The 13,604-nt window shown below is 73.6% G+C and overlaps 1 protein-coding gene across 1 annotated transcript; it reads right to left on the bottom strand.

Annotated features, from left to right (window-relative positions):
* Nucleotides 1-127: 127 nt before the first annotated feature.
* On the bottom strand, nucleotides 128-12,684 carry FHIP1B (FHF complex subunit HOOK interacting protein 1B). Its single transcript, XM_063328713.1, has 13 exons — nucleotides 12,583-12,684; nucleotides 12,132-12,174; nucleotides 8,155-8,415; nucleotides 7,438-8,040; nucleotides 5,725-5,883; nucleotides 5,551-5,637; nucleotides 5,266-5,433; nucleotides 4,195-4,274; nucleotides 3,507-3,676; nucleotides 2,416-3,420; nucleotides 2,154-2,332; nucleotides 1,886-2,045; nucleotides 128-770 (listed from the first exon to the last, which is right to left on the bottom strand). The coding sequence occupies exons 3-13, from the start codon at nucleotides 8,290-8,292 to the stop codon at nucleotides 472-474; spliced, it is 3,048 nt and encodes a 1,015-aa protein (XP_063184783.1). The 5' UTR covers nucleotides 8,293-8,415; nucleotides 12,132-12,174; nucleotides 12,583-12,684; the 3' UTR covers nucleotides 128-471.
* Nucleotides 12,685-13,604: the final 920 nt, after the last annotated feature.

The raw sequence follows: 13,604 nt of genomic DNA on the forward strand, positions 1-13,604 counted from the left end.
TTACACAGCACAGACACACGCAGCGCCCCCCCCCCCTCCACCATGCACCGCCCCGGCCCCCCCAGCCCCACACCCCCCCCCCGGCACAAGTTGGGGGGGGGGGGGGGGGGGGGCGGGTGTTGCATAGAGAGCAGCTGGGGGCAGGGGGGGCGAGGGCCAGCACCCCCCGCACCCCGGGGAGCGGTGGGGGGCAGAGGGGGGGGGCAGAGCCAGCCCGCCCCGGCCCCCGGCCCCCCACCGAGCCCCCCCTGGGGCCGCCCAGGGTCCTGCCCTGCCGCCGCCCCCCCCCCCTCACCCCCCCACCCCGCAACGCTGAGCAAACGGCGGGGGCGGCCGGTCACTCCTGTACATATTGCAGCACGTTCTCAGCCAAACATTCGTCCCCAATAAATTAAAAAGGTCCGTGTCCCGGGGGTGGTTAAAAAGGCGCCGGCCGGGGTTTTTGAGGGGGGGGGGGGGTTGGGGGGGGGGTCACTCCTCGGGGGGTTCGGTCAGGAAGGGGGAGGTGACGGCGTGGGCCTGGGCGATGGCGGCCAGCTCCTTGAGGAACTCGCTGAAGATGACGGCGCAGTAGACGGCGTTCTTGACGCGCAGGGCCTGGCTCTGGCGTTCGGCCGAACCCCGCAGCCCCCCGGCCCCCCCGGCCAACGCCTGCAACACCGGCCCGTCCCGGACGTGCTGCAGGGCCAGCGCCGCGGCCGCCCGCGCCCGCGTGGGGCTGTTGGCGTGACGCAGGATCAGCTCCCCCAGCGACGGCTTGCGGCTCTTGGCTGGAGGGGGGGGGAAAAGGGAAACCGCCTCAGCCCCCGCCCGCCGCCACGGGGGCTGGCAGCACCCCCCCCCACCCCACCCCCCCCCAGGTAATGCCACATGCAGCCCCCCCCAGCCCCCCCCGTACCAACCCCACCCTCGGTGCAAGGCCAGGGGCAGCCCCCAACCCTCCGCGCAGCCCCCAGCCCCCCCCCCAACACCACCCCCAGCCCCCCCTGTAGCACCCCCACCCCCCCCATACCACCCCCAGCCCCCCACATGCAATGCCACGTGCAGCCCCCGGCCCACCGTGCAGCCCCCAGCCCCCCCCCCCAACACCACCCCCCAGCCCCCCCCATAGCACCCCCACGCAATGCCATGTGCAGCCCCCGACCCTCCATGCAGCCCCCCATGCGATGCCAACATGCAGCCCCACAGCCCCCCCCCGCCATGCAATGCCACGGGCAGCCCCCGGCCCTCCATGCAGCCCCCCCATGTAATGCCACATGCAGCCCCCCAGCCCCCCCCCATAGCCCCCCCAGCCCTTCGTGCAATGCAGGGGGCAGCCCCCCCAGGCTCAGCGCAAGGCCACATGCAGCCCCCCCCCCCAGCCCTCCATGCAGCCCCCCCCCAGCCCCCTGTGCAATGCAGGGGGCAGCCCCCAGCCCCCCCCCATAGCCCCCCCCCCCCAGCCCCTCATGTTAACGCCATGCGCAGCCCCCCAGCCCTCTGCCCAACGCCCAGCCCCTTGGGCAACGCAGCCCCCGGCCCCCCGTGCCGTGTCCCCCCCCCCATGTCCTTCCGGCTGCCCGTGCCATGCCGAGCCCCCCAAGCCCCTGTGCCCCTCAGCCCCCCGTGCCACGCCGTGCCCCGTAGCCCCCTATGCCACGCTGTGGCCCCCAGGCCCCCGTGCCGTGCCGAGCCCCCCTCCACCCCCCATGTTGTGCCATGCCCCCCACTCCCCCGGCCCCCCGTGCCCCCCACGCCTCCCCACGCCCCCTTGCACTGCTGCCCTCTGTCCCCCCATGCCCCTAATTTTGTACCGCGTCCCCTCCTACAGCCCCCCATTTTGTGGCACGCCCCCCCCCCCCCCCAGCCGTGCCCCCCAGCACCCCCGGACCCCCCCAGCCCTCACCCAGGGCTTCGGGGCGGCGCAGGGAGGGCACGGGGGGCGCGTCGGACCAGTCCAGCTTCCCCCGGGCGATCAGGTACTTCTTGGCCTTGAAGAGCAGGGCCGGGAAATCCTCCTGGCTGGCGGCGAAGCTCTCGATCTTGTTCTTCACCGAGCCGAGGACCTGCCGGGGACAAGGACCCGGGGGTGAGGGGGGGACAGGGAGGGCCGTGAGGGGCGGCGGGCGCAGGGCCGGGGGTCCCGGGGGCTGCGGGGGGCTCCCCGGGGGTACCTGCAGCAGGGATTTGACGCTGGGCTGGAAGACCATGTTGGTGTTGAGGAGGAAGGAGCGCAGCAGGGGCTGGGGGTAGCAGGCCAGCTGGGCCACCAGCCCCGTCAGCAGAAAGTTGACGTAGAGCGAGTTGTGCAGCATGTTCTCCAGCTTCCCGAAGAGCACCGAGACGAAGGGACCTGCGGGGACACACACACACACACACACGTCAGGCTGGGACGGGGGCAACGGGGACACCCCCACCGAGGGCGCCGAGCCCCACCTGTGAAGGGCTGGCTGGGCGGGGGTCCCACCGCCCGCGGCGGGCTGGCCACCAGCTGGGCCAGGGGGTCTGGCACCCGCGGCGGCGCCGCTGCCCGGCCGGCGGCGTCCCCCGCCTCCGGCAGGGCGGCGAAGCTGGCGAAAGCCTCCTCCTCCTCGCGGGACAGCGGCGGTTCGGGGGGCTCCGGGGGGGCGGGCAGGGACCCCCCACCACCGCCGTTCTTCATCTCGGCCTCGATCTCCCGCAGCTCCTCGGTGAAGGCCTCGATGGTGACGCCGGCCCCGTTGGGCTCGGCCGGCGCGCGGGCCAGCAGCTCCTCGATCAGCGAGTCCACCGAGGGCAGCGGCTCCCAGCCCGGGGGCTGCGGCCGGGGGGGCCCCGTCGCGCCGTTCTGCGTCGGCAAGGGCCGGTGCTCCCGCTCGGGAGGGGTCCCCGCGCCGTCGCTCTCACCGTGGGGACTGCGGCGCACCTTCTTCACCGCCACGTCCCCCCCCGGCCGCCCCGGCTCAGCCGGCCCGTGCGCCCCGTTCACCAGGGTCCCCGAGTCCCGCGTCTCGGGGCCGGGCCCCCCCGCGCCGTCCTCGCCGCCCCCGCTGCCGGGGGACCCCCCCTGCCCTTCCCTCGCCCCCTCCTCCGGCAACCCCCGCTTTTTAGTCCGGGGGGTGGGGGGTCCCGGGGGCCGGGGGGCTTCGGGGCTGGGGTCGGCGCTGGGCTCCTCGCCGTCGTAGGGGGCCGACCAGACGCGGCAGGCCCAGGCGCAGCGGTCGATGCTGCGCCGCGCGTCCCGCAGGTACTCCAGGTAATTCCTGTCCAGCTCCGACACCTCCTCCCACCGGCCGGCGCGGTGGCAGGGGCTGCCCGAGGGGGTGCCGGGGGAGCGCGGGGCGGGGGCGGCCACCTCGGGGGCCGCGCTCTGCTGCCGCATGAAGAAGGAGAGGCGGGAAGGCGTGGAGGGCTTGGGCACCGTCACCACCGAGGAGGTGTCCACGCTGGGGCTGCCGTGGCCTGCAGGGGACGGCGCAGGGTGCGGGGGATCAGCGGGGGGTGGCAGCCGTGGCGGCGGAGCCCCCCCTCCCCGGTGTCGTACGTACCCTTGGCCCAGGCGGCGTGCTCCTCCTCCCGTTCCGGCGGCGGCAGGCTCTCGGGGCGGCAGCACCGCGGAATGAGGGAGAGGAACTTGGCCGCCGTCTTGCCGTAGATGTCCAGGTCCCTGACCGCCCGCTTCTGGCTCAGCATGACGTGGCTGCAGGGCAGCAGGTACCTGGGGAGGGGGGAACACGGGGCTGCAGGCGGGGGACACGCAATGGGGACGCCCCACCAGACCCCTCGGCAGCGGGGCAGAAGACGGGGGGGACATGCAACGGGGACACCCCACCAGCCCCATTGGTGGCGGGGCAGAAGACGGGGGAGACACACAACCGGGATGCTCTGCTGGACCCCTCGGCAGCGGGGCAGAAGACAGGGGACACACAACGGGGATGGAGACACCCCACCAGACCCATTGGCAGTGGGGCAGAAGATGGGGGGACACGCATCGGAGATGCTCTGCTGGACCCCTTGGCAGCAGGGCAGAAGACGGGGGGGGGGGACACGCGACAGGAACACCCCGATGGACCCCTCGGCAGCAGGGCAGAAAACAGGGGCACACGCGACGGGGATGAGGATGCTCGGCCAGACCCCTCGGCAGCGGGGCAGAAGCCGGGGCTGCCCCACATGTCACCCCCACCCCTGTCCCAGCGCAGCCCCCCCCCCTGCGCCGGCAGCCCCCGGGGCAGTTACCTGAGCACCAGCTGGAGCATCACGTCCTCGCAGTTGAGGCTGAGCAGCGTCCGGAAGAGGCTCAGGGACACCATGCAGAGCTGGGGACGGCACGGAGGTGAGGGAGCCGCAGCGGGGCAGGAGGGCAGCCCCACCGCCGGGCAGTCCCATGGGGCAGGAGGGCAGCTCCATGGGGCAGCAGTGGGGCAGGAGGCCAGTGCCACATCCAGGGAGTCCCACGGGGTAGGAGGGCAGTGCCATGGACAGGCAGCCCCATAGGGCAGCCCCTCAGTGGGGCAGGAAGGCAGTGCCATGGACAGGCAGCCCCATGGTACAGCAGTGGGGCAGGAAGGCAGTGCCACGGGCTAGCAGTGGGGCAGGAGGCCAGTGCCACATCCAGGGAGTCCCATGGGGTAGGAGGGCAGTGCCATGGACGGGCAACCCCATGGGGCAGCAGTGGGGCAGGAAGGCAGTGCCATGTCCAGGCAGTCCCATGGGGCAGGAGGGGAGTGCCATGGCTAAGCAATCCCATGGGGCAGCCCCACCGCAGGGCAGGAGGGCAGCAGTGGGGCAGGAGTCCAGTGCCACATCCAGGGAGTCCCATGGGGTAGGAGGGCAGTGCCATGGACAGGCAACCCCATGGGGCAGCAGTGGGGCAGAAAAGCAGCACCACATCCAGGCAGTCCCATGGGGCAGCCCCACAGCGGGGTGTAGGGCAGCAGTGGGGCAAGAGGGCGGGGCAGCACCATGGCCCAGGCAGTGCCATGGGGCAGCCCCTCAGTGGGGCTGGAGAGCAGTGCCATGGATGGGCAGCTCCATGGCGCAGCAGTGGGGCAGGAGGGCAGCCCCATGGGACAGGAGGGCAGTGCCATGGGACAGGCAGTCCCATAGGGCAGCAGTGGGGCAGGAGGGCAACACCACAGCCAGGCAGTGCCATGGGGCAGGAGGGCAGTGCCACGGGGCAGGAGGGCAGTGCCATGGCCGGGCAGCCCCACGGTTACAGCAGTGGGGCAGGAAGGCGGCGCCATGGGGGCTGGCAGGAGCCTGGGGGGGGCCGTGGGGGTCACGGTGGGGCGGCGCGTGGCGGCTCACCCGGGAGTTGCTGTTGATGCGCGCCACCAGGGTGTCGAGGATGGTGGCGTTGTCGTGGCGGTGCAGCAGCACGAAGCGCAGGAAGGTCTTCAGCAGCGCCGTCTCGCTGACGCTGCGCAGGAACAGGTCCAGGTAGGCCGTGCTGGCGATCATCTCCTCGATGGAGGTCTGCGGGGGGGGCTGGCAGCTCGGCACGGGGCTGGGATGGGGGTGGGGGGGGGCGGTCCTGGGGGACCCCCACCCACCTGCGGGGGCAGAGGCGCGGGCAGGAGAGCCCTCCCTCACCTTGTGCAGCGCCGGCCCCATGACGGGCACCAGGAACCCGTTGTGGACGTAGTCCACCAGCTGCTTCTGCACCAGGGGGTGGGCGACCTGCGGAGCGGGGAAGGGGTCGGTCAGGGCCGCGGCCAGCCCGGCGCGGGGCCTGTGACGCCCCCCCCCCCCACCCCCCAGCCCTACCTGGATGACGGCGTTGCAGAATTCCAGCGAGTTCATGAAGAGGACGAGGGAGGAGACGCCGATCCAGTCCTCACGGCGCAGGAAGTGCCAGTCATCCCCCCGCGCCTCGATCTTGCGGGGCAGGGAGGAGTACAGGGCGCTCAGCCCCGTGGCCAGGACCTGGGGAGGCCGGCGGAGGGGGACAAGGCACTCATCAGCTCTCCCCGAGCCACCGCGCCCCGCGCCGGGAACCGCAGCACAGGGCAGCCTGCGCGGTGACCCCCGCTCAGCCGAGGCCAGCCAGGACGCACGCTTTGCCGGAGCCGGGAGAGCGGCAGCGGGAGCAAAGCTGGTGCAGAAACCCCGGCACACGCCATGGGCCCGGCCACCGGCCCTGCCTGCTCCATCCCGCCCAGGTCCCCTGCCACCGGCCCTGCTTGCTCCATCCTGCCCGGGTCCCCTGCCACCAGTCCTGGCCGATCTGTCCCGCCCAGGTCCCCTGCCACCATCTCTGCCCACTCTGTCCCGCCCAGGCCCCCTGCCACCAGCCCTGCTTGCTCCATCCTGCCCGGGTCTCCTGTCACCAGTCCTGGCCGATCCGTCCCGCCCAGGTCCCCTGTCACCAGTCCTGGCCGATCCGTCCCGCCCAGGTCCCCTGCCATCATCTCTGCCCACTCTGTCCTGCCCAGGTCCCCTGCCACCAGCCCTGCTTGGCTCCATCCTGCCCAGGTCCCCTGCCACCAGTCCTGGCCACTCTATCCCACCCAGGTCCCCTGCTACCAACCCAGCCCGCCCCAGGTCCCCTGCCACCATCCCAGCCCACTCCGTCCTGCCCAGGTCCCCTGTCACCAGTCCTGGCCGATCCGTCCCGCCTGGATCCCCTGTCACCACCCCATCCCACTCCATCCCGCCCAGGTCCCCTGCCACCATCCCAGCCCACTCCGTCCCGCCCAGGTCCCCTGCCACCATCTCTGCCCACTCTGTCCCGCCCAGGTCCCCTGTCACCATCCCTGCTTGGCTCCATCCCGCCCAGGTTCCCTGCCACCAGTCCTGGCCACTCTATCCCACCCAGGTCCCCTGCCACCAACCCAGCCCGCCCCAGCCCACCCAGGTCCCCTGCCACCATCCCAGCCCACTCCATCTCACCCGGGTCCCCTGCCACCATCCCTGCTTGCTCCATCCCACCCGGGTCCCCTGTCACCAGTCCTGGCCGATCCGTCCCGCCTGGATCCCCTGTCACCATCCCATCCCGCTCCATCCCACCCGGGTCCCCTGCCACCATCCCTGCCTGCTCCATCCCACCCAGGTCCCCTGTCACCATCCCTGCTTGGCTCCATCCCGCCCAGGTCCCCTGCCACCAACCCAGCCCGCCCCAGCCCACCCAGGTCCCCTGCCACCAACCCAGCCCACTCCATCCCGCCCGGGTCCCCTGCCACCATCCCTGCTTGCTCCATCCCACCCGGGTCCCCTGTCACCAGTCCTGGCCGATCCGTCCCGCCCGGGTCCCCTGTCACCAGTCCTGGCCGATCCGTCCCACCTGGATCTCCTGCCACCACCCCATCCCACTCCATGCACAGGTCCCCTTGTCCCCAGCTCATCTCCGAGCCCTCCCCGCTCCCCGGCCCAGGACCTTCCTCCAGGGATGACCGCGTTCTCCTGCCCCAAGAGCCAAACCCGACCCACCACCGGCAGTGGGGATGGGGGGACAACGACGCCGGGCACCCCTCGGCATACCGGGCAGAAGTAGGAGTTGTCGGTGATGGACTTGGCCACGGCGTGGTTGCTGGCGGACATGGCCATGATGAGCAGCAGCGCGTCCCTGGCCTGCTGCCCCAGGACACCCTCGTGGTGGATGAAGGGGATGAGGAGGGAGAAGATGATGAGGTTGGCGGGGCCCTGGTCGGTGTGGCTGTGGAAGAAGAGCTCCAGGATGGAGGGTTCCTTGGCCACGGAGACGCAGAGCTGGTTGAGAAGCAGGACCAGGCTGTTCTCCAGCGGGGCGGAGGTGGGCTCGGCGCAGAGGCTGAGCAACCGCAACAACGGCGTCAGCACCGGCTTGTGCCGCAGCAGGGGCTGCCGGGCCTGGCTGATGAGCATCTCGTAGAGCTTCAGCTGCTCCACCTTGCGCTCCTCGGTGAAGTCACCCTGCAGGTGCCAGCAGAGCAGCCGCTCCAGCAGGTTCTCGGAGGCCACGAAGTCCAGGATGGGTCCCCGCGCCGCCTCCCCCCGCGGCCGGTCCTCCGCCAGCAGGTTCAGCATCTGGTAGGTGTTGTTGCGGACGGCGCTGAGGTCGTCGGGGGCCGGTTTGCAGCCGCGACGCTCCAGGATGCGCAGCACCTGCGGGGAGCGGGGGTAGCAGGGGCGGGGGGGGAGACGACGCTGAGCGCCGGGGACGCAGCGGGGGTCCCCGCGCCCCGGTCATCCCGTGTCCCCCCCCAAGCCCCGGCTCACCTGAGACCAGTGGTTCTTGAAGACCATGAGGCAGGTCTCGGGGTCGGCGGTGACGGGGCTCTGCAGGCTGGCACTGCGGGGGGCACGCTGCCCGGCCGCCCGCGGGTTCAGCTTGCTCAGCCAGCTCATCCTCTCCATCGGTGGGGGTGGGGGGGGGAAGGGGGGTGGTCACGGGCAGCGGCGGGGGGCACCCCCGGATCCCAGTGCTGCCTGGCGGCGCCGCCAGACCCCCCTCTCCATCCTGCTGCCACACGGGCCGGGCTGCGGGGACAGCGACGGCTCGGAGCCTGCGGGGTCCCAGGGGGGACACCCGGCACACCCCGAGCCCGGCAAAGCACCCCCCACACAGCTGGGATGTACGGGATGGTTTGGTCCCCCCCCCTTGACACCCCCGTCCCAACCCAGGCCCCCCCCCCCCCGCCATTGATCCTGCCCCACGGCGAAGGCGCCAGCCCCCTCCTGCCTGTTCCCGAGCCCCTGCATCACCCTCTGCCACCAACCCCCCCCCGGCAAGGGCGAATCGGCACGCGGAGGTGCCAAAGGGGGACCCGTGTTTGTCCTGTCCTGCCGACGCGGCTGCGGGACACGGATCCCTGGTGCCCTGGAGAAGCGTCGCCCTGGGGTGCCTGGGAGGGCAGCGCCGTGGGGCTGCCGTGCCGTCCCAGAGCCAGAGGTGCCACGCTGGCGACGGGAGGGGCAGGCGGAGGGCACGGGAGCAGAGCAGCGCGGGGGTGACCCCTCACCAGGACGGGCAGCAACCACCGCACCGGCAACGCCAGCTCAGCCGCGGCCACCGGCACGGCAGGGCAAGTCCCTGCAGCAGGAGCGAGCCCTCAAGGGCCGAGCAGCGTCGGGACGGCCGCAGCCAGGACGGCACGCAGCCAGCGCGGCACTGGCCCCAGAGACGAGGCCGATGCAGCCACGCAGCCGTGGCCCGGTACCGCTGAGCGGGACAGGGAGCATCGCGGCGAGCCAGAGCGGAGGAAACGCGGAGCACGGTGCCGACACCGACCCCACAGCCCCCCACCGAGCACAGCTCCCCACGTCCCACCCCACAGGACGGGTCGGGTCAGGCAGAGCAGCCACATTACCGACCGCGGTGAGCCAGGCCACGGTGCCGCGCAGGAGGTGGCGGCAGCACCGCGCCCGGCGGCTTTGCCCCACAAGGCACTGCCAGACCCGCGTGGGCCCCAAAACGCCGCCGTGGCGGAAGGTGCCGGCTGCCAGGGAGGCTGACGCTGGGCCGGGCGGATCGAAGGAAGGAGAGCCGGAGCGCCGGGAGCCCAGCCGAGGAAGAGGAAGGGCGAGCGTGGCGGGGCGGCACAGGCCGGGAGGGCTCTGGCTGCCGGCCCTGCCTCCACACCCAGCTCCGCACTTTGAACCCGGGACGCGGCCCAGCCCTGGTGTGTGGGAACAGCCGGGACAGCCAGGACAACCGGGACAGCCAGGACAACCGGGACAGCCAGCAGGACCGGTGGCCCGGCAGCAGCCAGCCTGTGGGGCACAGGACTCCCAACAACCGCACCAGTGCCCGGTGGTGGTGGGGAGCAGCAGGCCCCCCTGACGCCCGTGCGGGGCTGTCCCCGTCCCTCGGAGATGGGGTCCCCCGTCCCCAGCCGGAGCCACCGGCAGCCCTATGGTGGGGATGGGGCTTCCTGCACCCGCACCGACACCGGCACCCCCCTGCCCCCCAGCCTGGGCTCTGCTCTCCCAGCCCAAAGCGAAACCCTTGGTGTCACAAACGTCACCTCGCCCAGCACACAGGCCAATAGGGCGGCACAAGGCGATGCCACGAGCGGCACCGACGGCGGCAGCGGGCAGGACGGGGCTCCGCCATCCCCAACGTCAGCGTCACCCCGGGGACGGGGGCACCGGCAGCATTTAAAAAACGGTGGGGAAAAGCCCGGCCCGGCGGCTGCGGCAGCACCGGTGTCACACCCACAGACGCTGCGGCACGACGCTGGGGATATTTATAGGGCCCCGCGCCCCGGCACCGCTCGGGCCCACTGCGGCGTAGGGACAGGCACGGGCATCCTGCACCCACCGCCGCTGCCGGGTCCCCAGGGAGCCAGGGCGGTCCGGCACCGGAGAAGTCACTGCAGCCCCGCAGCACCCGACCCGGAGCTCGGCACCCGTGTGGGGCCCCGGCAAATCCCCCAGCGGCGTGTGGGAAGAGCGACAGAGCGCAGAGCCGGCGCCGACAGCCCCCGCGCCATCAGCCCCTGCCAGAAATAACCTCCCCGGGTAGCACGTGCCATGGGGACAGCCGGAGCAGGACCGGCTGCCACGCGTGCCGAGCGCGGCAGGCATGCCGGAGCGTGCCGGGGCAGCGGGGCAGGCACAGAGCCCTCCCCCGGGGCGGCAGCCCGGTGCAGCCCTGCTGCACGGCCGGTCACCGCTGGCGGCACACGCTCACCGGGGCCCATCGAGGACCAGCGAGACCCCGGCGCGAGGCACATGGCGCGGAGACGGTGGGCCGCGGCGCTGCCACGGCAGGAGGGAAATAAAAGCAGCTGTTAAAGAAACCCCAAACCGCAGGAGGCAGAAAAGGGGAAGTGGCCGGCGGCAGCGCCGGAGCCGGGACAGCCGAAAGGCGACACGGGCAGGGCTCCGGCACCTTCTTCAAGCACGGTAACGAGGGGGATGAAGCCCCCGGCAGCCGAGCACGGTGGTGCCACGGCAGGAGGCGGGCACAGGCCCCTCCCGCGGTTCAGACATCGGTCAAGCTTATTTTTAACGTGGCACGACCGGCGTCCCGTTCCAGCCCGGGCGAGGTCTGGCCACGGTTGCTAAAGTTAGAGCTAGCCAAAGGCCAGCGTGCCGCAGCCAGTTCCGTGCAGGGGCAGCACCCGGCGCCCCGGCACCACGTCTCCCACCCCACACTGCGCTGCCCGGCACGGTGTCACCGCACCAGGGGCAGTGGACACCAGGGCAGGAGAAGAGCCGGGCAGAACGAAGCACCCACCGAGGCGGGGACACAAAGGCCAAGGGCAGCGGAGCCCGCAGGGTGTCACAGACCAGGGACATCCCCAGCCCCGCGTCCGGGCTGGCAAGGGACCTGGCTGCCACGCGGCCGGAGCCGTGCCAGCGGGACGCCGGCTGCTGCCATGCGACAGCCTCGAGAGCCGGGACTTGCCGGCTCCATCCCAGCACCGGCTCCCTCCTCGCCCCGGCAGCTCCCGCCACACACAGAGGGGACCCGGCCACCAGCCAAGAGCCACCAGGCACGGTGTCACCGAGCCAACCCGCCCACCAGGAGCATGTCCTTCACCGCTAGCACCAGCGTCCCGGGCCGGTGTGCGGTGAGGTGTCCCTGCAGCAGGAGAGCACCCACCCAACAGGCAGCGGCTGTCCGGTGGCCGGGGACACCAGGAGGCCACCGGGGTGCCACCACGGCAAGGGCAGGGGTGCCGGGGGCATGGCTGCTCTCCTGGACCCCCATCCCAGGCACCGAGGCCTGAGTGAGCACCCTGCCCGTGCCGGGGCTGCGCACCGGGGAGCAGCCAGCACAGAGCCCGCTGACACCGCGGGGACAATGGCTGGCGCAGGGACAGGGGTCTCCCAAGCGTCCTGGCCGCGGCGGAGGGGCGGCAGCCGCTCCCGGTGGAGACGCGTCGGTCCATCTCTGTGCCCGGTGGGGCAATGGCGGGGCCGCCACCGCTACCGGCGAGGCCGAAGGCACCGGGCCGGTGGCGAGACATGGCCGAGGGACATCAACCAACCCACCGTCCCGGGGCAGGGGCCGCTGACGGCAGCGCTGGGGGGGTCGGCGGGGCTGGCAGCGGGGAGTGCGGGCAGGACGGGGAGGCCGGAGGCCATGGCACAGACACCCGCCAGGCCAGCACAACCGGCGCCGGGCAGCCGTGGCACCCTGGGTTCCCCCCCGCCGTGAGGGTGCTGCCCACCCGGGCAGGGCCACGGCAGGACCGGGCCCAGGCCCGGAACACCCGGCCCCCGCCCGGGGCAGAACCGCCTACCTGGGGTCAAGGTCGCGGCGGGTCCCGTCCGTCAGCGCCGCACCTTGGGGGGAGAAACGGAGGCGTCGGAGGCGGGGACCGGCCCCCCCGGCGGGGACAGGCCCCCCCGCGCCCCGCGGACCCCCGGCCCCCGCCGCCGCCCCACGCCCGGCCCAGGCCCGCCCGCTCCCCGCCCCGCCTCACGCCGCCCCCGCGCCCCCGGCCCCGCGGCAACCCCCGGGGACCCCGCCGGGCCCGGCCACCCCCCGCGCGGGGACACGCCGGGGCCGAGCCGCCCAGCACGGCCAAGGGCAGGCGGCGGCCCGGCCGCCCCGGCACCGCCGGCGGGGGAGAACCCGGCACGGCCCCGCCCCGCCCCGCCCGGGCCGGCCCCCCCGCCCCCGGGACCCCCCCCCTCCCCGGTGCCCCCGCCCCGGTGCCCCCGCCCGGCGCCGCCACCCCCGTCGCTCACCGGCCGCCCCCGCTGCGGGCCCCGCGCGCCCGCCGCCATCTTCCCGCCGCCGCCCGACGCACCGGCCGCGCAGGCCACGCCCCCGGCCACGCCCCCTCCCGCCGCGCGGGGCGGGGCTCGGCGGGGTGGGGCGGGGCGGGGGCGGGCGGTCATTGGCTGCGCCGCCACGGGGGCGGGGCAGGGGGCGGGGCTGGGGGGGCACCGTGGGGTCGGGCGGGGCGGGGGGCGCGGGCGCGCGGGAACCGGGAAGCCCGAAACGGCGAACCCTGAAACGGGCACCCCCCGAACTGGGCACCCACCGCACCGGGGACCCCCCGAAACGGGAAACCCCTAACCGGGCCGCCCCCCCCCCGAACCGGTGAACCCCGCATCGGGGACACCCCCCGCCCCCCCCCCGAACTGGGCACCTCCCGCACAGGGGACCCCCGAATCGGGGAACCCCGAACAACGCACCCCCCCCCCACACCGGGGAGCCCCCACACCGGGGAACCTCGTACTGGGCACCCCCGGTTTGGGGACCCCCCGCACCAGGGAACCCCCCACACTCGGCCCCCCTTGCAACGGCCACCCCCCCCTACACCGGGGAGCTCCACATTGTGCACCCCCCGCACCGGGCACCCCCCAAATCAGTCACCCCCGCACCGGGCACCGCTCCGTCACGGTGCTGCAGGTACCGGGAAGTGCCACCGGCCTTGCAGCGGGCACTGCCCGGCACCGGCCCCCCAGGCAGGGGCTGCGGGTACCGGCCCTGAGGCCGTTCCGGGGCACTCCCCCCAGACGGAGAACCCAGCATTGCCCCGGCAGCCCCCCCAGGGCTCCGGCACGGCCCCACAGCACCCGGCACCGCCCTGGTCACGGTGCACGGTGACCCCGCTGTGCCCACTCGCACCGGGGACAGCTGGCACCGGGCACCACCATCCCCATCACGCTGCACGGAGCCCCCGTCCCCGCACGGTGACCCCCCAGCACCCGCCCTGTCACCCGCCGCCCCCGCTCCGGTGCGTGTCCCTGTTCCCGGACCC

This window comes from Chroicocephalus ridibundus, chromosome 1 (assembly GCF_963924245.1).
Source record: "Chroicocephalus ridibundus chromosome 1, bChrRid1.1, whole genome shotgun sequence".
Classification (NCBI taxonomy): Eukaryota; Metazoa; Chordata; class Aves; order Charadriiformes; family Laridae; genus Chroicocephalus; species Chroicocephalus ridibundus.